The sequence below is a fragment of the Phocoena sinus genome, chromosome 2 (genome assembly GCF_008692025.1).
Source record: "Phocoena sinus isolate mPhoSin1 chromosome 2, mPhoSin1.pri, whole genome shotgun sequence".
NCBI lineage: Eukaryota > Metazoa > Chordata > Mammalia > Artiodactyla > Phocoenidae > Phocoena > Phocoena sinus.
The window spans coordinates 5,295,058-5,322,077 of record NC_045764.1 but is presented as its reverse complement, the minus strand read 5'-3'; the positions used below and the strand labels follow the sequence as shown (position 1 = coordinate 5,322,077).

General features: G+C 39.3%; 1 protein-coding gene across 1 annotated transcript in view; it reads right to left on the bottom strand.

The window, feature by feature from the left end:
• CUBN (cubilin) overlaps nucleotides 1-27,020 on the bottom strand; it is a 280,069-nt gene that overhangs the window by 227,554 nt on the left and 25,495 nt on the right. Inside the window, 9 exon segments of the mRNA XM_032622320.1 lie at nucleotides 578-756; nucleotides 984-1,128; nucleotides 14,210-14,397; nucleotides 15,452-15,614; nucleotides 17,470-17,651; nucleotides 21,647-21,881; nucleotides 24,393-24,505; nucleotides 25,642-25,828; nucleotides 26,263-26,381. Coding sequence (XP_032478211.1) covers nucleotides 578-756; nucleotides 984-1,128; nucleotides 14,210-14,397; nucleotides 15,452-15,614; nucleotides 17,470-17,651; nucleotides 21,647-21,881; nucleotides 24,393-24,505; nucleotides 25,642-25,828; nucleotides 26,263-26,381 — 1,511 coding nt within the window.

Genomic DNA, 27,020 nt, shown 5'->3' with positions numbered 1-27,020 from the left:
GAGTCCGGGAAGGGCCGGGAGACCCCGAGGCCGCCCCACTGCTCCGCTCCAGTATAATGTTGAATACAAGTGGTGAGAACAGACATCTTTGTCTTTTTACTGACCATAGAGGCAAAGCATTTAGTGTTTCATCACTAAATATGATGTTAGCTGTGGGTTTTTTTTTTTACAGATGCCCTTTATCAGATTAAGGAAGTTCCCTTCTATTCTTGGTTTGTTGAGTGTTTTTATCATGAAAAGGTATGGAACTTCGTCAAATGCTTTTCTTTTTTCTTTTTTTTTTCTTGCATCTATTGAGGTAATTATGTGGGTGTTTTTGGGTTTTTTTCCTTTATTTTATTTTACACTGACTGATTTTTGGACAGATACCAACCTTGCATTCCTGGGGATAAATCCCATTCGGTCATGGTACATAATCCTCGTTATATGCTGCTGGATTCAGTTAGCTAGAATTTTGTTGAGAATTTTGCACCTATAAACTAGTTTTGTTTCATGTAACTGATTTGAGGAAAACGTGACATAATATTTTTAATAATATCCAATCAAGTGCAAATATTCAAAAGTGTTTTACTCTCACCTCAATATAATCTGTATCACAGTGGGCAGAACTTCCCGTGTCAAAGGCAGTGAAGTTGAGAAGAACCACTTGGCTTTGGGGTTGGTGGATGGCCCACCTGCAGATCCGTTCTCCTGGATACACATTAGGATAAAAGGGCGAGCGGATGACCCCTTCTCCAGTTAATTCACCTCCACACGCTGGAAGTATGAAAAAGACAGTAGTGTTTGTCCAGAGATAAATGACTGTTGCCCTCAATTTTACTGCAAAGCTTCACTCCGCAGAAGGACATAATGGAATGTAACACTACTATTAGAATTTTCCCCTTACCACTGGAGGACGTAAAATTACTCAATTATTTCAAGAAATGAAAATGTTATAATCAGGCAAATGAGACATTTAAAAATTAAGGCATGAGTTTTCTTACCGACTTGATAAACAGCACTGAAACTAGCTCTTACAACAGAAGCGTCTATTTTAAGCCTGATCCAGATACTATTAGTAATGGATTTAATGTGAGAGAGGGTTTCACTGCCACAGACTTTTCCAAGTAAGGTTTGATCATCTCGAACCTAAACAGAAGAAGAAAATTGATCTGTAATCCTAATCGAGAATCCTAATCAATAAAGAAAAGGAAAGAAAGAAAAGAAGCACAAATACAAAAAATTTAAAATGACAAACATGATACAGATACTGAAACACTTGTTTAATATGATAATTCTACGTACAGCACTATGTTAATATAGTTGAATGTTTGAAATGGTTATTTCCAGAAAAATATAAATTACTAAAATTATCTCAAGGAGAAGAAAAATAAAATCTGAATAGGCAATAAGCCATGGATAAAATTGAATATAATACAAACAATTAGTTCCCCCCCAAAAAACTCCTAGAAGATGCTCTACCTGGTAAGTTATATTAAACTTCTAAGGAAAAGATAATTCCCATATATAATTTGTTCTAAGGAACCCTCAAACATGGAACAATTCCCAAATAATTTGTCTCAGAACCATCTCACCAAATCCCAACATAGATAATACAAAGGAAAACTATGGGTAGATCTCACCTATTAATATAGATATGAAAATCCTAAACACAGTTCTAGAAAAATGAATTCTCTCCATTGTTAGGCTTATATATCAAATAAAACATGAGGTTAAGAGTAATCCAAGGATTGTTTCAAATTATATATACTTTTTAACATCTTTATTGAAGTATAATTGCTTTACAGTGGTGTGTTAGTTTCTGCTGTATAACGAAGTGAATCAGTTATACATATACATATGTTCCCATATCTCCTCCCTCTTGCATCTCCCTCCCACCCTCCCTATCCCACCCCTCTAGGTGGTCACAAAGTACCGAGCTGATTTCCCTGTGCTATGTGGCTGCTTCCCACTAGCTATCTATTTTACATTTGGTAGTGTAGATATGTCCATGCTACCCTCTCACTTCGTCCCAGCTTACCCTTCCCCGTCCCTGTGTCCTCAAGTCCATTCTCTACATCTGCGTCTTTATTCCTGTCCTGCCCCTAGGTTCTTCATAACCACTTTTTTTTCTTTAGATTCCATATATATGTGTTAGCATACAGTATTTGTTTTTCTCTTTCTGACTTACTTTACTCTGTATGACAGACTATAGGTCCATCCACCTCACTACAAATAACTCTCAAATTATAAATTAAGCTCACTAATAGATCCAATAAGCTAAACTATTTATCTCTATAGATGTCAAAAAGTTTGTTAGCATTCCTATTTATTAGAAACAAAACTCTTAGAAAGTCAGGAGCAAAAGATAATTTCCTTTGTATTATAAAGACCACCTATTTTAAATCAATAGTCAGTATCTTATAGTGTGGTGGCCATGAGCATGGTCTACAGAGTCATGTAAACTGGATTCAATTCCCACCTCTGTCACTTACAAACCTCCACACTTAGTAACTTTGAACAAGTTACTAAATCTGAGCCAAGCTCAAGCAGTTGGAGCAAACAGGTGAAACAAATGTGTGAATTCCTTAGCGAAATGCCTAGTGCTAGAAAAGGTGGACTGAAGAACAGCTATCGTTATCCTTGACCTTTCTGAAGTTCCTCACTCAAATCAGGAATTCTTCCGTGGATATTCATACTACCTTTGTTCTACAGAATTCTTTTGGAAGAGCTAGCCATCCACCTACTAATCCATTCCCTCGACTAACATCTTCAAGGCATCAACAAACACCAGGGCCTGTACTGGTGATATTGCTGTGAAAGACAGTCACTGCTCACAGGAACTCACAAGAAGCAAGCACTTTTTTTTCAAAAGCGTGAGTGTCACGTTCAGGGAAGTAGAGAATATGCTGTTTTACTACTTAACACAATGGGGCTCCACGGGTACCTCAGTTAGGCATTTTGGAAATCCGTGAAGGCATGTTTGGTTTTGTTTTCATTATTAACAGGATGGGGGTGGGGCGCTACTGGCATTTAGCGGCTGGGGACCCAAGATACTAAACACCCTGAAGTGTGAGAGACAGTCACACACAACGAGGATTCTCCTCTCTCCTATGTGACCTTCAATGCAGTGACAGTTACAAGTGTAAAATCTAGCTCTGTTTTATATACCAAGTGCAAAATATTTTTGCTCAATTCTAACACACACCGGATTTTCCAGGATTACAAGTAGAGTGTAAATCAAAAGAAGTTCTTTTTTTCCTCCTGGAAATCTGCCAAGAATTGGTTGCCATTTCAGAAAATTCACCAACCTACATAGCCACGTCGGCCCGCGTTTTTAGTGCAGCGCCGATAGGGTTTAGGGAGCAAACAAGTTACGACTTCATTCTGTCTTCCAAGTGCAGCTTGCCTAGGCTTTTAACGTACTGTCATAACTTTTAAAGTTTAATTTAATTTAATTTAATTAATTTATTTGGTTGCGCCCTGTCAGTTGTGGCAGATGGGCTCCTTAGTTGTGGCATGCATGTGGGATCTTGCTCCTTGACCAGGGATCAAACCCAGGCCCCCTGCATTGGGAGCATGGAGTCTTAACCACTGTGCCACCAGGGAAGTCCCCATATATATATATTTTTTACTTTGCTTTATTTCTCCTAAATCTTACACTTACAAATTTATTTTTATTTATATAATGTATGTATACAATGTGAGCTGATATTATCTATGAATTTCATTTCAGAATAGCATATGGTTGATATAAGAAGGTCTTAAAGTGTAGAGAACCATTGACTTAACCAAATACTCTGAACTCCTACAGAGAATTAGGGAATATTTCTCGGCAGAAGTAACTTTTAAGTTGAAACTTGGAAGAACATCCAGGTCAAAGGGAATGGGCAGTAAAGGGAAGAGCTTAAAAGTATAATCCTCAAAGCTGGTAGGGATATGGTAACATGTTACTCCCATACATAACTGGTTGGAAGTATAAATTTCTGGAAAATAATTGGACAATATGTATCAGGAGTCTTGGAAATGTTCATAGTTTTGGACCCGGTAACTTCACTGCTCACACTCTGTCATAAGGAAATCATTCAAGATGCAGACAAAGACACACAAGGTTCCACATCAGCGTATGCTCTATAGACACAAGAATTGAAAATATTCCACACGTCTAATAATAGGAGGGTGATTAAATAAATCATGGTACAGTCATATGATAGAGTTTTACACAGACACTGGCAATCGCATGCCTCTCCACTGACTCATCCCAAACCAGTTCCTTTCTACGAGCTGAACGCAAACTTCACACACAGCCATAAAGTTATGCTATGTAGCTCTCCAACCAAACAGCAAATCTCTGAAGGAAGAGAAAATTTCCATATCACCTTCAGCATCTAACACAGAACTTTGCCAATAGGTGTCTGACAGACACTTGTTGATTCATTAATTTTAAGGCGTGGCATGGCGGTTCAATTTTTGCTAGAGACGCAGGCATGCTACAGTTCTTGGAAACCGGAAAGCATGAAACACGGAGTAAGATATCCTCCTGTTCTTGAACCCTCTGGGGTGCCCTTCGCTTCTGCTAAGACCGTAGCAAGCGTCTCTCTTTTCTATTTTGCCCATTAGAAGATGACAAGGAGGAAGAAAAACAGTCAAAAAGCAGCAGAGCAAAAGCTAAAGCAGGCCGTCCCCCTGGGCCTCACTAATGAAATTCAAGGACTCCAGCAAGGAGAAAGGCAGCTGCAGTCCAAATGTTTTAAGAGGAACTTATAGGGCTCAAGGGCTTTAAACCTAGAAGGTACAATTGATTTTGGCTATGTTTCTCTCTCTCGGTGGAAATGAAACCTTATTAATTCTGAAAGTCTATATTCTCCCTGGATCCCAGGCATGGCAATACTATAACCACAATCCCTCAGTGCTCTAAAGTGACCCCAAATCATGTGGCAGCGCATCCTGTATTCACTGTCTTAGGGCTTGTGAATTTGCATGCCTCCCTCCGCCCCCTCAGCGACAACAGAAACCTCTTTCGTTTTTCCTACTCAACTTCCTCCTGTAAGAGACTGAACATCTCACAAGCTCATGGCCTTGTGACTTGTGCTGTCTCCCCATGGAGATTTAATATTTATCCTTCCCATTGACTCTGGGCTTGGCCACAGGTCTCGCTTTGCCCTAAAGAATGTGAGCAGAGGTGATGTGCAGTTTCCAAGTAGAAGCTTTGGGGGTCACTGCATGATTCAACCGTCTTTTCCTTTCTGCTCTCACAAGACCAAGGGCTGGGGCCCCAGGGACAGATGGGACAGGGACCAGATCAGCAGAACTGCCACTGATACCAGACTAGCATGTTAACACCAGTGGAGAATAAACATATGTCACTGTAAGCCACAGAAATTTTCTGTTATTGCTTTTGATTTGTTTTCTTGTTATTGACTGTTTGTTACTGTGGTGTAATCAAGAAAGATGACTCATATTTCAGCCTGGTCTGTACTGTTTCTTAAGAAGTCAGCTGAACTCATGCCATGGTCACCTGCATCACCACGCCAAATTCATTCTTTACTGTGGATCACATTTGCAAAGAAATGACAAGGATCATTCCAAATTCTAGTGTTCTGGGGACCAGGCCCAGATTTTTCATTGTTTGCTTTATTCATTTAGCAAACACTGATGGTTTCAGGCTCAGAGATCCAACTGATAATCTGTGACCCATGGTTTTTAACCCTATGGAATAGCCCAAATGCTTCTGATCTTTAACATCAGCAGATGGATCTGGTTCCTGAAGACAAACTACTCATACACAAGTTTTTTTTTTAATGAAAAATAGTTCTTATAAAGGAGCCTGTAGAAAGAGCTAAAATTAACTGGGCTGGAAAACACAGTTTATCTGAAATTTTAGGTGGATCTGTGAAGCCCAGTCAGAAGTAAGCTTTAACATCTGTAATGGATCAAGTCCTAAAGCCAGGACTTAATATATGTGCTCATTTGTTCATATCTGCTACATACACAGATTTGTTTTTATATAACAATGTCAAAAATTTGATTAAGTATTAAATCATAATTCAAAGCAAACAAAATACTTTGGCACTTAGGCTTGGTCCAACCAAGAGCTGAAAACAGAACCTTACCATACAGTAATGTTTAACGTGTGGCTTCTTGTGAAGTGAGCATTGGCTTGAAATGCCCCTTAGCTAAACAAAGACTTGATCCTGGAGACCAGCCTTGGGTTCATCTGGGTACACAGGAGCCGGGGTGGGGGAAAGGGGGGTGGCGATGTGGCCCCATTCCAAATGAGAGACTAAAGGGTGAGGGGTAAGAGGTGAGAGAAGCCACACAGGGACTAAAAATTATCTTCTTAGGTTGTTATCCTTCTTTATTCATTATTATGTTTCACGATTTCATAGTTAAAATTTTAAAGCTTTTTATGCCTCTGGAAACAGTGGTGCTTCTAATATCTCTATCAATAGTGTAAATTTATCTGCTTTTTTTTTAAAAAATCTGCTTTTCTCAAATCAGGACTACAGGTGTAGTTTTACCTAGAAGTGTGTTCCTACATGATTGCCAACTCCAGTATGTCACCTGCTTCCACCTCTCTTCTCCTCCCCCACCACCATCATCATCGTCATTGGAATCATGGTCATGTTAACTTTTACCAACCATTCCTGGTGATCCAGGCACTGTGCTAAGAACGTTCTAATTGTTTCTCTTTTCATTTAGCAAAGCTAGCTTCTTTACCCCCATGTACACAGCCCTACAAGATCTAGTTCCTGCCTAACTCTTGTTTCTCTCCTCTCCTTGGTGGTTCCAGCCACACCACTCTATTTTCAATTCTTCACGTTTGCCATGTTTTTTCTCAGTTCAGTGTCTAAGGCTACGTTGGTGCCTCTAGCGGGAATTCTCCTTCTCTTAGCTCTTTGCATTGCTAACCCTTCTCATCTTCAGACTCAAAATGTGACATCCTTAGGGAAGATACCCCTAACCATTCAACTAAAGTCATCAGCACCGTTATTTTCTTTCATATACTTTCTTTCCTTCACAACACTCTTCCCACCTTGAAACTACGTAGCTGTGTGCTTACTTGTTTAATCTCTCTTGTGTTTTACATACCCATCCCCAACACAGCGCCTGGCATCCAAGCTGTTTGATAAATATTCAGAGAATGAATAGATAAATGAGTGAATGACCTCTTCTAATCCTTCTGTAAACGGTAGTAGTATTACCATTCCTATTACGGATGAGGAAACCGAGGCTTACTGATGTCAAACATCATGCCTTCAGTGAAACAGAGAGTTGAAGTCCTCTGTCATGTTTTCATGCAATATTGTTCTCATTTATACCAGAGAGCATGGGTCATCCTCTCGATCTGCCCCAGAGGTTTGGAGCATTCTTGGTTACCCCGATTTCCAGAGCTTCCTCTTCTCACTCACTGCTCTCCGTCTCACTTGTTCCATGGGGTTTGTGATGTCCACGTAAGCATGCAACTCCTTTACGCACAGGAAGGATCTACGCTGTACGATCCCTCACAACTCCAAACCTAGGTGGTTCTACCACCTCAGTCTATCTCCTGGCCTCCACCCTGCCAATCTGTAGAATAATGTCACCTGAGCAACAGCACAGCTTATCACTTCATTAAAAAGCATCAGGATGGCAGAGCAATCTTGGAAAAACTGTGTTGACAACAAGTGCTAAGAAACTAACCAAAAGTTTCTAGTCTCTGCCAAAACTCCAAATCCAGTATGCTAAGAATGAAAACTACTGAACATCTCACCACGTCCCCTTTTTTCCTGCCATCTCTAGAAAGACATTTCTTTGAACTAAAGTTAATTCCAACGTGTGCTTAACTGGAAAACAATGCTCCCCAGGCTACTCTGGGGAGCATGCTTCCTGCAGCCACATTCCAGCTTCAGCTGTCAGAGGGCTTATTCTTTCTCTGCCATTTGGGTTTATATCCTTAAGAATTTTTCTGTGAATCACAGTCATGAGACTCTGACCAACACGTCCCCTTGAGGGTACCAAGTATGCTCAGGCAGGCCGGAAGTCAAAGCCCTCTCTCACCCAATCCCAAGGTTGGAGCTGAACAGCTTCACTGCCTAACAAAGAGCAAAAGGAAGTACTGTGTGAATTTGAATTCATCTAAAGACCTGTGGGGACGTGGGAGAGCCGTGCAGCACCCCACCTCCCCCGCCACCCCAGATTCCAAGGGAAGACAGATCTTCAGTGTTCCAGTTTACTGTGCTCTCCAACTTTCCCATTTTTTTTGGTTCTTTCTTTAAAATCTTAGAGCTTTTACCTGGTTTTGATATATAGCATTTTCCTACATTGTCTTTCATTTCATTTTCTAGTTCCTTCCTTAACCCAGTAATTATTTAGGAGAAAGTTTACAGATTTCCAAGAAGTTGGACATTTAAAATTTTTTATAATTTCCACTTGCATCGCATTGTAAAGAGATGTGTGTACAATTTCTGCTTTGTGAATTTACTGGGATTGGCAAGAGGTCTAAAATATGATTAATTTGTCATTCAATGAGACTTGTAGAATGGGTACACATTCCCTAGATTTCAGAAGCCAAATTTAGTGTAATGTATTCTCCCTATCTTATTAATTATAGTTATCAATCTTTCTCTGCTGTTTATTTCTCTTTCCTCTCCTAAAAGGGAACAACTTCCCCAGAAGCCCTCCTGTTTCCCCACAAGGCCCCTCTCCTCCCCCTTCCCTTACTAGTCTCTCTTCTGTGCTCCCTTTCGACTTCCCCAGTTTTGGTGGGGAGGGACAGGTGATGTGGGATGGGTCGAGGAGATCTGGTGGGGCGAACAATTCTGTTCAATTCCTTCCACATCCTATTTCAAGCCCTGGCCTTAGTATCACATAAGCCTCTGACATTATTATTTAGCCTAGTACTCACATTCTCTGGGATTAAAAATTAAACTTTCATTACTACCTTATGTGTCCTTCACTCAGAGTTCTGACGGCTTAAATCACTTATGAAATATTAATGAGAGGGGCTGCTTTTTATTCTGGAAAGATAGTTCTGTCACATTCATTGAACTATTCTCTACAATTTAAAAGCTCTCTTAGACAAAAACAGATGGATGAACAGTTGATCTATTCTTCCTATACTTATTCTTTTGTTACCAGCCACATCACATCACCCATGGGTGACAAATCTTTTTAGAAGTAGAAACTTTGAGAGAGCTGTATAAATCCAAGAATTAATACATAAATGTGTGTTTCTTGTTTTAAAAAAAAGAAAAAGAAAGATATGCTACACTGAGTATGGGTAATACCACAGTTATTATCCTGTGTAGTTAAATCACACCCACCAGAAGGCCAGCGTCAGCCCCAGGACCCCCCCAGGCCATGTGGCCAACCATTCCAGGACCCAGTCCTGCCTACCAGCAGGCTCGTCACTGGCCCTGAGACACCCCCCCAGACCATGCAACCAGCCATGCCAGGTCCTAGACCCACCCACCAGTGGGCCCAGCACCAGCCCCAGGATGCCCCAGGCCATGTGACCAGCCACACTGGGGCTTAGCAGTGGGCCACCAGTGGGTTGGCAGTACCTCAAGAGGCAGGCCTAACAGCCAACAGGATCAGGGGCCAGTCCCACCTGTCAGTGTGCCCACAGCAGTTGGCTCTGTCACAACAGAAGGGGCCACTCAGCCCACATGGGGGCACCCACAGAGCATAAAGCTCTGGTGACCAGAGGCGAGTATGCAGCAGGGCTCCATAGGACATCTTCTACATAAGGCTGCTTCTCCAAGGCTGGGAAATGTAACCTACCTGCCTAATACAGAAAAATAAACACAGAGAATTAGGCAAAATGAGGAGACAGAGGAATATGTTCCAAAGGAAGGAATAAGACAAATCCTCAGAAAAAGAACTAAATGTAGTGGAGACAAGCAATCTACTTGATAAAGAGTTCAGGGTAATGATCTTAAAAATATTCAATGAACTTTGAAAAAGAATGATGAACACAGTGAGAAGTTTAATGGAGAGTTAGAAAATACAGAGAAAATACCAAAAAGAGCTGAAGAATACAATAACTGAAATAAAAAATACACTCAAAGGAATCAATGAATTAGCAAACTTGGAAATCAGCCAAGCTGAACAGAAAAAAGAAAAAAGACTTTTTAAGAATGAGGATAGTTTAAGTGACCTCTGGGACAACATCAAGTGTACTAACATTCACATTAAAGGGGTCCCAGAAGGAAAAGAGAGAGAGAAAGGGGCAGAGAACTTATTTAAAGAAATAATATCTGAAAGATTCCCTAAACCAGGAAAGGAAACAGATATCCAGGTCCAGGAAGCACAGAGTATATCAAACAAGATGAAACCAAAGAGGTATAAACCAAGACACACTGTAATTAAAATAGAAAAAAAAAAATAAAGAGAGAATATTGAAAGCACCAAGAAAAAAGCAACTAGTTATGTACATAGGAACTCCCATGAGACTATAAGCTGACTTTTCAGCAGAAATTTTTCAAGCCAGAAGGGAGAGTAACAATATCTTCAAAGCGATGAAAGGAAAATACATAGAACCAAGAATACTCTATCTGGCAAGACTATTATTCAGATTTGAAGGAGAGATAGAGTTTTACAACCAAGCAAAAGCATTCAGCACCACTAAACCAGCTTTATAAGAAATGTTAAAGGGTGTTCCATGTAAATGGAAATGAAATCTGGGGTAGCAATACTTAGATAAGACAAAATAGACTTTAAAACAAAGCCTGTAACATGAGACAAAGAAGGGCATTACATGATAAAGGAATCAACCTGACAAGAAGATCTAACAATCACAAGTATATATGCACCCAACATAGGCACACCTAATACATAAAGCAAATATTAGCAAACATAAAGGGAGAAGTTGACAGTAACAATAAAAGTAGGGAACTTTAACACCACATGTCAATGGACAGATTATCCAGATAAAAGATCAATAAGAAAACATTGGCCTTGAATGACACATTAGACCAGATAGATTATATAAAACATTCCACCCAAAAGCTACAGACACACATTTTTCCAAGTGTACATGGAACATTCTCTAGGATAGATCACGTGCTAGGCCACAAAAAAAGTCTCAGTAAATTTAATAAGATTGAAATCATATCAAGTAACTTTTCTGACCACAAGAGTATGAGATTAGAAATCAACTACAGGGAAAAAAAAACCTTGCAAAAAAAATACAAACATCCACGTCTTTGAGGCTAAAAAATATGCTACTAAGCAACCAATGGGTCACTAAACAAATCAAGAGGAAATAAGGAAATACCTGGAGACAAATGAAAATGGAAACACAATGATCCAAAATGTAGGACACAAAGCAAAAGCAGTTCTAAGAGAGAAGTTAATAGCGATACAAGCTTACCTCAGGAAATAAGAAAAATTTCAAATAAGCAATCTAACTTTACACCTAAGGGAACTAGAAAAAGAAGAACAAACAAATCCCAAAGTTAGTAGAAGGAAGAAATAAGTCATAAAGATCAGGACGTAAATAAATGAAATTAAGACTAAAAAGAATAGATCTCCTGGGACTTCCCTGGTGGCGCAGTGGTTGAGAGTCCGCCTGCCAATGCAGGGGACATGGGTTCGTGCCCCAGTCTGGGAAGATCCCACATGCCATGGAGCGGCTAGGCCCGTGAGCCATGGCCGCTGAGCCTGCGCGTCTGGAGCCTGTGCTCCGCAACGGGAGAGGCCACAACAGTGAGAGGCCCGCGTAACACACACATACGCGCACACACACACACACACACACACACACACACACAAAATAGATCTCCTGAGGACAATATTAGCAAACCAAATTCAACAATACATTAAAAGGATCATATACCATGATCAATTGGGATTTATCCCAGGGTTGCAATGATGGTTCAATATTTGCAAAGTAATTGATGTGATATACCACATTAACAAATTTAAGAATAAAAACTATATGATCATCTCAATAGATGCAGAAAAGGTTTTAACAAAATTCAATACCCATTTATGATAAAACTTTCAACAAAGTGGCTATAGAGGGAATATTCCTCAACATAATAAAAGTCATATATGACAAACCTACAGTCAACAGTATACTCAACAGTGAAAAGCTGAGGTCATTTCCTCTAAGATCAGAAGTGAGACAAGGATGCTCACTCTCTCCACTTTTATGCCATCTAATATTGGAAGTCCTAGCCACAGCAATCAGATAAGAAAAAGAAATAAAATGAATCCAAATTGGAAAGGAAGCAGTAAAACTGCTACTGTTTGCAGATGACATGATACTACATATAGAAAATACTAAAGACACCACCAAAAAACTCTAGAACTAATAACTGAATTCAGTAAAATTGCAGGATACAAATTAATATACAGAAATCAGTTGCATTTCTATACACTAACAATGAACTATCAGAAAGAGAAATTAAGGAAACAATCCCATTTACAATTGCATCAAGAAGAATAAAATACCTAGGAATAAATCTAACTAAAGAAGTAAAAGACATACTCTGAAAACTATAAGATATTGATGAAAGAAACTGAAGATGACAAAAACAAATGGAAAGATATCTGTGCTCATGAATTGGAAGAATTAGTATTGTTAAGATGACCATACTACCCAAGACAATCTACAGATTCAATACAATCCCTATCAAAATACCAATGGCATTTTTTTACAGAATTAGAACAAATAATTCTAAAATTTGTATGGAAACACAAAAGACCGTGAATAGCCAAAATAATCTTGAGAAAGAAGAACAAAACTAGGTGTATCACACTCCATGGATTCAAATTATACTACAAAGCTATAGCAATCAAAACAGTATGGTACTGGCACAAAAACAGACAAGGGAGTCCAGAAATAAAGCCATACTTATATTGGCCAACTAATCTATGACAAAGGAGGCAAGACGATGGAGAAAAGACAGTGTCTTCAATAAATGGTGCTGGAAAAGCTGGCCAGCTACATGTAAAACAATGAAAGTAGAACATTCCCTAACACCATACACAAAAATAGACTCAAAATCCTGGTGCATAGTAAGTACTGTCTAAGTGTGAGCTATTTTTATTATTCTCAAAGTAGAAAAACAGATGTTGGAAATTTAGTTTTTATTTATATAAAAATATCTAAAATTGCTTCATAATGAAAAACTTTAATATACTTTATGAGGGACTTTAGAAAACATAAACTGAATGAATATACACATTTACTTTATCATCTGGGTTTAAAACTTCTGGATTAAAAAAATATATTATTGTGGTACCATGGTCAATGCACTTCTCCATTATTGAGCTAGGTTCAGATCTTATGCTAAAATTCTGTGCTTCCTCTCTCTCCATGTGAAGGAGGGAAGAGGGTAAGAGGGTACATGGGGTTTTCCTGGAAAAATGAACTGATCTAACTTAACATGAGCAAGCAAAATTGTCAATGCCTCCCTGAGTTTATACAAAATGATTGCACCCAACAAAAAGAATTTTGTTTCTCTTGCTCAACACTTTAATTTGACCAATAGTCAAACAAATGAAACACCAGGGGAGGCAGATAAAAACTGCCTTTTTGTCTCAGATATTCTTCTTATTACAACCATTACGCACATTTAAATTAAAGTTTTCTGTGGGAGAACAAGCAGAACTGATGAAGGGAAAAAAATCCCTAAACTCTAAAACAAGGGTTATTCAATGCTTTAACTTAACTCTCTGCCACTGACTAGCTAGCTCACCTCGGGCAAATCCTTTTACTTCTCTGGGGTGAGTTCCCTCACATACATAGCTGTCCTGGACAACCTCTGAAATCTGTATCCTATTAGTAAATGCTATTAGTCGTACTTAGTTATTAGGGCCTATTATTGGGACTCAGTTTAATAGCTTGTAATTTAGCATTACTATGAGCTTCTAGCCTCAGCTTTCATTTTTGTCCTCTGTTATTCTATTACCAATCTCCTGTTTCACCATCTGTAGATCTATTTTTGGCAAATTCTTTCATATTCTCTAGGACAGGTGTTCTCAGACTCTAGCCTGCATCAGAATCGGCGGGGTGGGAGGAGGAGAGGACCTGTTAAAACACAGATTGCTGAGCCTGTGCCCTAGAGGTTCTGATGCGGTAGGTCTGGGAGAGGACCCAGAACTACAGTACCCGCATTCAGGTCATTCAGGAGATCTGGATGCTGCAGACCCAGCAATCATGTGAAGACTTCTGCTCTACAGAATATGAAAAATGTTGATAAACACCATCTGAGGGCCACTAAGTAGCAAAAGTTACCTCAATGTAACTCTGAGAACAGCCGCTCTGGCCTTCCAGCTCCACGTGGGTGAAGTGGACTTGGACTTGCTCTCCCAGCGGCTGCCTTATGGTATAGATGCACTGTCTGTTGTGTGTGAAAGGTCCGGACAAGTCAGCAGAGAAGAGACCCTCTGGGTCTGTGTAGTTCCCTCCACACTGCAGATCCACTGAAGAGAACACAGAAGTGAAGGGAAAGGTCACGTGGATGGCCGCTCCTCCACTCCCAGGCATGAGATACAATTTTTAAAAATTATACACACATACACCATCACACACCCACTCTATTCACCCTCTACGGGCTTATGCCTTTCGTTACAAGAGTTTTCAGCTTGACATGTATTTGTGGGACGTCCATGTAGTGCCTAAGGAAATAGCTGTAGAAATGTGTGATCTAACTACCAATCTGACATCCTTTTCGACAAATTGCTTTTTAAATGCATTTATGCTCTGCTTCATTCCATAGAGATCTGAGGCAGCTTATAAAATACATGTAACAAAATAAAATATATGACTAGAAAAATGAATCAGATTAAAGGAATAATGAATACAGAATAGCAAGATGCAGTCAGGGGAAATTTGCTATGCAGAGAGAACAGGTATGACTACACAAATTACAGAAGGTCGGCTGCAGATTCACCCTGAAGCCAAAATAAATGGAGAAAGATGACTAGTGAAAAGATGTTATTGTTATTTTTCCTGATATTGAGACTTAAAAAGTGTTTTTCCTGTGAATTCTCATCAGGGCACAATGATGTATGTTGAGAACAAAATCCGCTACAGCCCTAAAATAAAAATCACAGAGCATTTCATTGTTTTTTGTTCGTTTGTTGGTTTATTTTAAGGTATCAGTGCAAGTTAAAGGCATGATAGCTATAAAATCTGACACATCTCAAGATAGATTGCGTTTCTCTCCTATCTCTCCCAACAAAACACTGAATAACCCCTAGGGAACTGATGTCTGAATTATTTAATTTTAGGGACCTGACACATATGTACCATAATGTGGACCCCAGAATTTAGGGACCAAGGGATATTACAGCATTAATAATAGAACTCTGGGAAGAAAAAGAAAAAAATTTGGAACAATGAGAGAAATATTTATAAATACACATTATCGGTGTAAGTAAGTCATCTGAAGCCTCACATTAAAATACAAGGCAACTATAAGCATAGCACTGTCCTTCATATTTATATTAAGCTCCCAGTTACCAAGTTACTTACAAGGTGATGTTAAGTAGGTGATATGAAACCCTTGGTCATTAATCTGGTTGTCGGAATGGAAATGAATCCTGGCAAAGGGACCTGTAGTCTGGAGTGGTGGGACAGACAGAGTGGTGCAGAATTTCCCAAGAACCGGGTCCTGATGCAGAGGACCATCTCGAATCTAAAACAAGAGAAGGGATCATTAAGTTCAAAGTGGTCAGATTTTAACAAACCCAGTCGTTTTGTACAGTAACGTCAGAAAACCCATCTTTACAAGTGACGACTCTGGGAGGCTCTCCTGTCACCTATGTATCTATCACATGCTTGGGGTTCAGGAAAGGGTAATCTCCTCCCACCCATCGCTGATGCCTCCCGTTCTCTCTGAATTTTAACTCTAAGGCTGGGTGTACACTTTGAATTTTTCTCAATATTTCCTTTCCTAGGTTTCCCCTGCCCCAGATGTTTGTTTTGCAATGATACATTCCTAATGATCTAGATGAAGAAATGGATATATGCAAAGAAAACAGAAAAGGAATGACAGCAATGTCACTGATGCACAGCTTGGTCTAAATACTCAGGAGGATCAGAAGTGGAAAAGGAAGTAAAGTTAGATTAGATACAACAAGAAAACAGTTTTATGAACTTAAAAAGCGAAACTTTGATGGTAATTAAGTACTGCGATAATGACGATGTGATCTTAGAAAACCACTTTAATTGTTGGGTTTTAATCTCTTAAATAATTGTGCCAACGACTCTATGATTCTATTGTAACTGCAAATTCTGTACTGCATAGAACACCAAGGTACCAATGAACTACTAATATTTTAATAAGGCCAATTTTGTCTACTCAAGTTAATGGTTCTATTGGAAGCAAAGTTATAGGGCAGCGTGACTTTATTCCTGTAATTTAACTAGCTCCTTGAAATATTCCTGAGAGATGAGAGGCATTTCAATATTATTGGAATGATTGGTTCTTTCCATTATACATATCCAGGAATTAAAATGTAGGAATGAAAAAAATGCCTCTAATTTTAATTTGATAGAATATACTGAAATTAATTTCAAGAAAATTCCCTTTAATGTGAACATTTAAAGGATTATCTTCCTGATATTTTCCAGAGAGGAAGATTTTCCAGTCATTCCCAAAGGTTTCAAATCCATTACACGTGTTAAATTACTAATGACTTTAACTTGTGAAGATTTCTGTTTGACAGCAATACCCTTCCATCCTTTATGAATAATTCCATAGCACTCCATTCTTCTCTAATAGACTTGGGAGTGCATATTGTCTTTTATCACTACTGCAAGGGGTAGTGAGATTTATGATGATAAACAAGACAGGAACAACATACGAACTCCATCTTCTCAATGATATTTTCAGTCTGCAAATGGAGAGCAGCATCTTTGATAGACCTACATGCTTATGGCATTTGAATATAACAGTCTTTTTTCCTCTTCCACATTTTCATCTTTTACTAATGATAAACTGGGCGGCAGAGGGTGACTCCTCTCTTTCCAGTGACGATTATCAACACATCCGGTGAGCCACACCCTTTAGCAATCCATTTCAACACAATTGCTATTAAGTTGTTTTTCTTCACGGAACACTATAGGCAACTTGTGAAACACCTTGTCAGTTTACAACAGACAACTGAAGATCTGAGTCTGCTTTGGAGAAGACAGCCATTCCTGGGTATTGATTTCGTAAATTCTGCTGTTCCCATGGTAGGAGACTGGGCTTCCAGGAAATGACAGGGGAAGGCAGGGCAGTCTGCTTCCCAGATTTAAATGGAACCCACAAGAAGCAACAAGCTGGAACAGTTAAGAATAGGGAGTTAGCAGGAATTCCCCGGCAGTCCAGTGGTTAGAACTCCGCGCTTTCACTGCTGAGGGAATAGGGAGTTGGCATTGGCTGCCTCTTGAAGAATACATCTAACTACTGCTAATAAACTGTGGTCATCCAAGGGCAGCACCAATCGTAGTTCCCGGAGTTCTAATCACATCATGATAAATTTTATCTAAATACAATTGTTTACCTCAAGATAATCTTTGCTGCAATCATCACAGTGCTCCAGGCTCAAGGTCCCAAAGGTAAATGTTATCAGGAGACCAGGACTAGTTATCACTTTCCAGACACAATCTCTTCCTGGGGGATACTTTCCAGGATATCCCGGAGACTTAATAGAACCATAAGTTCCAGTCAGTATACCTCCACACTCTGAAATAAGAGGAAAAAATAACTTTACATTGGCATACAAGTTATAATTCACGTAGAATTATCACAGCCTTTACTGTAAGAAGAAAAGCTGTGTTTACATAACTATGTGCAGTTTTGGACACGCACATAAGTTAAGCAAGACTTTCTACTTTCCAGTTTGATAAAGTTATAAATCCAGGAGTACCGACTGATACATAAATGAATCACCCGTGCGTCGGGCTCCGTGCTTATTAGCCATCTCATGGTGACATGGTTCAAAATGCAGTGCTGAACTGTCTGAAAGATGAATAATGGGTGACAGATTTATTTTTTCGCTTTGAAGGAGATTAATTTCTGTACGTTAACTCTTTTTTTTATATTGAAGTATAGCTGATTTACAATGCTGTGTTAGTTTCAGGTAGACAGCAAAGTGATTCAGAATATATGAATATATATTCTCTTTCAGATTCTTTTCCATTGTAAGTTATTACAAGATACTGCGTATAGTTCCCTGTGCTCTACAGTAAATCCTTGTTTATCGGTTTTATATACAGTGGTGTGTACCTGTTAATCCCAAACTCCTAATTTATCCCTCCCCTACCCTGTTGTACATTAACTCTTAAGAAGTTCTGGAACTTCTATCAGCCACTATGCCTTTCAACAAACCAGATAGTTTTATACATTAGAAGAGTTAAGTGTGACGTAATGTTCATTTGAGAAGGTTTCTTAACACTGTGATATACTTATACCATTCATTTTACAAATGAAGAAATTCAAATGTCTATGGGTGGTTGAGCCACTTTCCCAGGAATGGGGTGAGGGGAGGATAGGGCCAGGCTTTCTGACACCCACTGCACCACCACCCGCCAGCCCCCCTGAAGTTGCATATCATCTGGGGCGGCTACTGTATGCTACTGTAAAATAGGAAAACAGAAATCTAGATATAATAGACTGCAGTAAACATACATTAGGAAAAAAATAAAATGAAGTGACATTTTAGATGTGCAGGTTATTTAAAACAAGTTTTGCTACCAAGGCGAAAAGTAAAACAAATTTACCTACATGATTCTCACTATTCCTAATGAGAAAACATCTCAGCTGCTCAGAGGAAGAAAAGGGTTTTAAAACTTAGTACTTAAAAAAATTATCATATGGGTAAAAAAATTAAAATACTATAAGCAAAGTAAAGTGTTAACGGCGAACTGGGGAAAATGTAGTATATAGTACAAAGAGTTAATATCTCTAAAATACGAAGAGCTTCTAAAAAGAAGAGATACAAACAAAGAGTTCACCGCAAAGTGAAAAGTACCTCCTGATGTCATTATTTTTGCAAAAACAAAACAAAACAAAACTGAATATGATCAAACTCTCTCTGTGTGCCTTTCTCAAATTGCAGTGCAGGGCAGCGGGGCCCAAACAAGGGTAGCAATACTCTTGGCTGGGTGAAAGAAACAGAACTCAGAATTTGGGGCTACTAAAGTGGCTGGGATTTTGGAGCAGGGTATTATAGAGAAATCAGCTGCATGAAAATAGCACCAAAAAAAATTTACACCAGTGTCCTTGGGTCCTTAGCTGAATGCTAAGCTGTGTACACACAGGGGAAGACGGCAGACTAACAGAAACTAGGAGACACAGCCAAAACCTTTGTGTGTAATTTGAGTCCCAGGAGAGGAGGGAGGAAGAAATGACAGAAGCAGAGAAGAAAACCACATGATCATCTCAAAAGACTTAGAAAAAGTATTTAACGTTTCAACATCCATTCATAATAAAAATTCTCGGCAAGCTAGGAATCAAAGGTGTGATGGTTTAAAAATGTTCATAAATTCTTTGGCACTTTTCTCATTGAGAGATGGGATCTACGTCTCTTCCTCTTGAATCTGGGTTGGTTTGTGACTGCTTCAACAAATTTTTTTCTTTTTGTTTTTTGGCCGCACTGCACAGCTTGCGGGATCTTAGGTCCCCGACCAAGAATTGAAACAACGCGCCCAGCAGTGAAAGCGTGGACTCTTAGCCACTGGACCACCAGGTAATTCCCGTGACTGCTTCAACCAATTAAAAATATGGCAGAAATAACACAATATGACCGCTAAGGATAGGTCAATAAAAGCTCTGCAGCCCCTGCCTGGTTCTGTTGTAATGCTTGCTCTGAGAGAAGCCAATTGCCGTGAAAGAAGCTGCACTACTCTGAGGCCACCATAGGAGAGGGGCTCCATGTAGGCACTCAAGTCAGCAGCCTGGCTGACTTCTCACCCAGAGGCCAGCCTCAGCTGTTAGCCCTACGAGTGAGTCATCTTGGGTTTCCAGCCTCACTGAGCCTTTAGATGACTACAGTCCCAGCCAATATCTCATTGTAACTGCTTAAGAGATCAAGTGATAATTGTCGTGCTGGGACCCTTCCAAATTCCTGGTCCACAAAATCAGAAACATAAGAAAATGATGGATGCTCTACAACACTAAATTTGTGGGTAATTTGTTATCCAGCAATAATAACTCAGAGTGAACTTCCTTAATGTCATAAAAGTTCTTTACAAAAACTTCCGGCTAAAACATTATATTTAAAGGTGAAATACTGAACATTTCCCCATGAGGTTGGGAACAGGACAATGATACCCACTCCATCACTTTTATTCAGCATTATATGAGATGTTCTAGCCAAGAAGATAAATTAGTCAAGGAAGAGGAATTACAGTTAACAAGGACTGGCAAGGAAGTTGGAAAACAGATAACATACGCGCAGGTAACATCACTGTGTATGTAGAGAATTCTAAAAGACTCTACCAAAGAAAATGATTAGAATTGACGGATGAAGTTAGCAATGCGGCTGGATTCAAAACAAAATACTTTAAAATATTTATACATAGAATACTTCTATATATTAACAAAAAATGAAAAATAAAATTTTAGAAAAATAATATCACTGAACATAGCATAAAACATCAAATAGCTAGAGAAAATATTAATAAAAGCAGCGGGATGCTTAAGCACTGAGATCTATAAACCATTGGTAAATTAGAAGAGAACTAAGTAAATACAGACAGTCTATGTTTATGGATTGTCAGGGTCAACATTTTTAAGAGGTCATTTCTTCCCAAATTGATTATAGATTCAATACAATGCCAACAAAATCCCAGTAGATTGTTGGGGGAAGTTAACAGGTTGATTCTAAAATTTATATGGAAATGTAAAGGATCTAGCTTATTTTAAAAGAACAAAGTTAGAGGTTTTACACTACCAGATTTCAAGCATCGGTACAAAGCCCATGTGGCACAGCATAGATAAATAAGCCAACAGAAAAGATGAGAAATTCCAGAAATAGATCCACGGATTTACTGATGGGGGAACTGGAGGTTCAGTGTGTGGTTCTCTCTATTTTTTTATATGCTTAAAAAATTCATAGTAAAAAAGTTTAAAAAAGAGTACCCAAACCCAAATAACAACAGAAGGAACAAATCATCATATGACATTAAGATAAAAAATACTAAGTGAAGGAGGAGACAATGTCCCCAACGCCCCACAGTATGTACTAGCAGGGGCTATAAAGATGCTGCTCAGTAGTTTCACAGGGGATGCTTAAAGACGCATGTTTTTTAAACTCTTTCAATTCATCTGAATTGTATTATCTCTGAACACAAAACGAAAGTCCAGTTCAGTTCAGATTTACTTGATTTTAAAATAATTATAAAAATCATATACCATTAGATCTCAAAACAGCTAACGTGGGCTTCCCTGGTGGCGCAGTGCTTGAGAGTCCGCCTGCCGATGCAGGGGACGCGGGTTCGTGCCCCGGTCTGGGAAGGTCCCACATGCCGTGGAGCGGCTGGGCCCGTGAGCCAGGGCCGCTGAGCCTGCGCGTCCGGAGCCTGTGCTCCGCAACGGGAGAGGCTGCAACAGTGAAAGGCCCGCGTACCGGAAAAAAAAAACAAACGAACAGCTAACGTATCCAAAAATCTAATACTGATCAGGAAAATTTAATAACCTCAAGAATGTGCTTTATTTCTCTCCACGTTTACACTTACCTGGTGGCCGTGTTTCCCATCTTACTGTAAAGCCTCTCTCATTTCTTAAATGTTCAGAATAGAAATGAAAATAGAGGGTGTTGTCACTACTGAGGAGTTCGTGATGGGGGATGGAGCCACAGAACCTTCCAAGCTGAAATGCCGCAGAGGAATCCCCATCGTGAATCTGAAGAAACTCGTGTGGACAATTGTTCACTGATTCTAATCGGAAAAAAGTGAAAGTGATCCACAGCACCTAAAAATATAAAGGTCGCAAGAGACTGCTTTTCATTTCTATGTTAGTTCTAAGGTATTTCTCCTACTAGTTGGAAGCATTTATATAGAGTCCCTTTCAAGAGATGGATCTATAATTTCCTATGTATTCACAAATACATATGACAATTCTATATATTAAAATGACTTGTGTTAAAAATTGCTTAGACCTAACTTGAGCTAATGTCAAAAATATTAATATTAATGAAATAGATTTTTAACAGCTTTATTGAGGTATAACTGACATAGAAAGAACTGCACATATCTAATGTGTACAGTTTGAGAAGTCTAGACATATGTAAACACCTGTGACACCATCACCACAGTCAATGTGATAGACATAACCAACACCTTCCAGTTTCCTTCTCTCTCTCTCTCTCTCTCTCGGTGGTAAGAACACAACATGAGATCTATCCTCTTACATCTTGAAGTGCACAATGCTGTATTGCTACCTCGAGGCACTATATTGTACAGCGGATCTCTAACACTTATTCACTTACTGTAACTGAAACTTTATACCTGTTGAGTCGTTATTCAATGGGTTAATGAAATAGATTTCAGTAAACTGTCAACTTCATTAAACAAAGGCACTCCAAATGTATGGCTAACAGTGCTTCCAAATCAGTAAAATATAACATTTAAACATCTACCTTGAATTAAATTTAACTGACTAATAACCTGTAGCGTGTAGCATACCCACAGTTCATCAGTGACCCCCAGAGACGCTGATTCCTCAGGGGTCTCTGAACCTCTCAACTGATGCCCAGCCTGGATGGACGACCTCGGGTGTAGACAGTAGACACGGTGTAGGCAAGTGTAAAGTGTGCTAGTCTTTGGTGGTTGGATGTCATTGAGAGATGAGTAATACCAACAGCAGACATCATGGGAAAGGTACCATGAAAAGTTCTGAGTATGCAAGTAGGTGAGAATAAACATACAAAGGTGTCTTCGAGTTAAAATATTAGAATGTGCAGACTTAAATATAGTGTATAATTAATGAACCATAAAAGATTTTGTGCTCACAACCTCATTTAAAACAGTCAAACTACCAAAAGGAGGCTGTTGAATCCAATGTATGATCTAAACCCACAACAGCATTCAGCTCATGGAAAAGGGTATCAGGATATTTTTGAAATTCTGTGCTAGGGTATTTTTAAGATTTGTTACTCAACATTACATCATTTTTGTCCTTGAAGCAATTTCAATGAAAATCAAATAAATGTTTATGAATTGAACTACCCTTATTTCAATATTATGTAAACTGTATTATGTAAACTTTGATGGGGATAAGAAGATATAAAAATCACAATAATCAAGAAAAACAGCATGAAGTGTTTTACAGATTCACAATAAATGCATTAAAATTTTTTCACAAAGTGATTTTTTTCTTGAAAGAAAGATGTTTTCAATGTCAGGAAACAGAATTCATGAAAACTAAATGGAAGGAAGGAAATTCACATAACATACCCACTGGGAGACTGATTTTGGAGTTTATTCTATTGTGGGGTCACCAGACCCCAAAGAATCCTTGCTCCTCAAGGGAAAAAATATTTCTGACCTTGTACAATGACCTCTGTAACATTAGCTTGCTGGGAAAAATTAATAGGATTTCAAGGGAAAGCCGTAGCTATTCAGACATACAACTTTATTTTAACGAGTCCATGTGTTGGTTGAGAAATAAATATTTGGAAAAGTCTGAGTAATTAACATTGGGGATAAAAGCACTAAAATCCTTGGGCTCGGATCTTAATCTGAAGAGTGTTTGCACGGCAGTTCCATCACTGGAGTCGAACGGCCTGGGTTCAAGTCCCTGCAGGCCACTCACAGACCACGCGCCCCTGGACAGATTTCTCAGCTGCTCAAGGGTAAAATGAGGATAAGAATTCTTATCCTTCAGGGTTATGAGAGTTACACTGCAACGATTAAGTGTATGTGAAGCAATTAGCATAGCACATCGGCACAAGCAACGTCACAGAGAAGACTTGGAGAAGGAAACCACCTTAATCATAATCAACATAACACTGAGTGATTGCTGCCATCTCAGTAGCAACACGACCGTACAAATTACTGGCTTGCTGTCGGCCAACCCATGTAGCATCCGTAGTGGACAAAGCATGGACTCTGAAAGACAAACTTGGCTTTGAAATCCAACTAGTCCAATTACCAGCTAAAGAATGTTTTTAAAAAATTACTTATCTTCTCAGAGTTTCCATTATTTCATCTATAAAATGAGGATACTAGTACTTTAATTCAAAGAATTCGTATGAAGTTTTGAGAAAGGTTTGCAAAATACTCAGCCCAATGCCTGATACTTAGAAAGTCCTCAATATAAGGTATGATGATAGCTGTAGATAATTAGTATATATATAGTACAGATAATTCAACTGTCATATAGTTGAATTATCATTATGTGTATTTTATGTAATATATACACATACGACATGTTCATACATATAAATGAAGTGCACATTTGGATGGGAGATACTGTATTTACCTTTCCCTCTTCAGTTCGGATAACCCAGAAGCAGTTAACGTCGTGGACATAACCGACATCAGGGCTCATGTAGCTGAAGCTTCCATTCATCCCTGAGAGGGACCCTCCACAAACTGTAAAGGAAAAGAAGATAAACTGTGCTTTTCAGATGCTCTGGAAAGGCTCGCCCTGCTGCCGAAGCTTTCAGAGAACTCTGAGTAATTCTCGTTGGAGACAAAAGCCCTGCCATTCCTTCTTCTCCCCGGTCTCCCTTCAACATCCACCCGAATCCCACCTCGTGTTCAAAGCCCAGCTGATGTCTCCTCATCTCCGCCTGAATTTCCCTGCCCCTTGGGGTTTTCTCCGGCACCCATTCCCTCTGTCTCTGTGACACCTGACACACTTTAATTCTTATCTTTAGCTCCCGTCTCTCCTCAGCCGTTGTGTATCGTCTTGTCTCCTCAACTGGAAGGTAAGCTGATAATAGGTGGAGACTATTTTATTTTCTGCTTGCTTATTTCTCCAAAGGCTCTACTAGAGTTGTAAACACACAGCAGTCTCAATAAATGTGCCGATTCAGAATCAGGAGGAATGACGGACGGGTGGAGGGTCAGAAGAGGTTTACGGAGGAGGCTGAATAAGAAGTACTCCTGAGGGACAGATACATTTGGATGGGAAGCAAAGAAGAATCTGGAGAGGTTTGGGGAGAGAAATTTCCCAGATAAAGGAACACAGCCGAAATGCGGTGGCATATGGGGTCAAGAGAGAAGGAAATCTGTCTGGCTCGAAAGGCGTATTTTTAGGGAACCAGTGAAAAATAAGGTTAGATGGATAGGGCGAGGCCTGGTTATAGAGGATGATTGGAAACCAGTCCCAAACTTTATTTAACAGACAAGAGGGAGCCACTGTGTATTTGAGAGCAGGAGCGTGACATGATTACGTGTAATATTCCCGGGAAATAAAATGGCTGCTATAGAGAAAACTCTCTCTTAGAGAACTACAATACCTTTAGCATATTTTGTTTTCAAAATGGACATAATGAAAGTGGCAAATATGGATTTAATTTTTCCTTTGATGAAAAGGTTTTTATGGCTTAAATTGAAATATATATTTACCTTGTGAATTTCATACCATTTCTGCAAGGGAAGACTTAGTTCTAAGCCTTTGAGCAACGGAACAAGAAAGCAGGTTCAAAATCTGCAGCAGGACTCACTCAAGGATGATGCTTCTAACCTGTGAGCATCTGTCGTACAAGAAATGCTGAGCGTACCTTGCTGGGGAATCTGACAGAGAAATCCAGTCCAGAAACGTGTGCATTCACAACTGAAAGCATTAACGCCATCAACACAGGTTCCCCCATTCAGACAGGGGTTGCTCAGACACTCATTGATGTTTTCTGTGCAGTTGATACCTGCCCAACCCGATTCACAATTACAAAGATAACCAGAGACTGTTTCCTAAGGGAAGAAGAAACATAATGTCATAGAACATAGGGATAGACAATAAACTTGAACCAAGCCAAATGATAAAGAACAGCAGTGCTGCGTATTCTGTGTAGAAGGTGTCAAACCATAAGCATCTTCCAGTAGCCTAACTTGTACTGATTCATCTAAATGGTAATTGCAAAGTATAAGAAATCAGATGTATTGGGGTCAAAGTGCAGGCTTTGTTTTACCGCTTTGTAAATCACTGAGAGAAAAAATGAACTCATTGGTTTTTCCTGGGAACTAAAGTTATCACCTACCTTTTACCTGAAAGTTGTTGACAGTTCTTTATCTTAAGTTTGAATCATTACCTTAAAATCTATGAATCATAGAAAACATATTTCTCAGAAGTGAAACTAAAATTATTCTCCAGTATGCAGTTTCCCCAGGAAGAGCAAAGGACTCACTTGGCACTGTCCATTTAAACAGGGGTGGCTCTGGCAAATGTTACTGAGCTGCACACATCCATTTGGCCCATAACCGCTTCCAGTATATCCCGGGAGACAGGTGCAGACAGGTAAGGAACCTGTTTAGAAATACAAATGGATGCGTAAATACAGGTCCCCTCCATTCTGACCCAGTAACAAAGCTCAGGCTCTGTCGTCTAAAGAAGGAGTCGTCAAAGTCTACACATCCCCAGGGGCAGACAAGGCGAGGTGTGAAGAGAAAATATGAGAATCTTTTTTTTCCTAGTTTTTATCTTAAGAATAAGAAAGACACGACACATTTTCAAGATTTATTTGCAGGTTGACACTGGTGCTGTCAGCCTGTATGTCATGGTCCTGAGTTGTGTACCAATGGGAGGCACGCCAAGGAAAAGGGGAGTTTCTTACCATGGCAGGCTTGACAGCAGGAAAGAGCATTCCTCTGAGGACAGTATCTGTTGCAAGCACTGTACACATACTGACTAACTTAATCCTCTCAAGAGCCCTATAAATAGGTACTATTATAATTTCCATTTACAGATGAAGACAAAGCACAGAGAGGTTAAGTGCCTTTCATCAGGGACACACAGCTAGAACATGGTGGAGCCACGGGAAAAGTAAAATCCAGTCTTCTTCTAGAATTCATGCTCCTAACCACTTCAGTGGGCTGTTAGTCATTTAATAAACACTTAAAGAGTTATACACATATATACATGCATATATACACACATATATTCTTT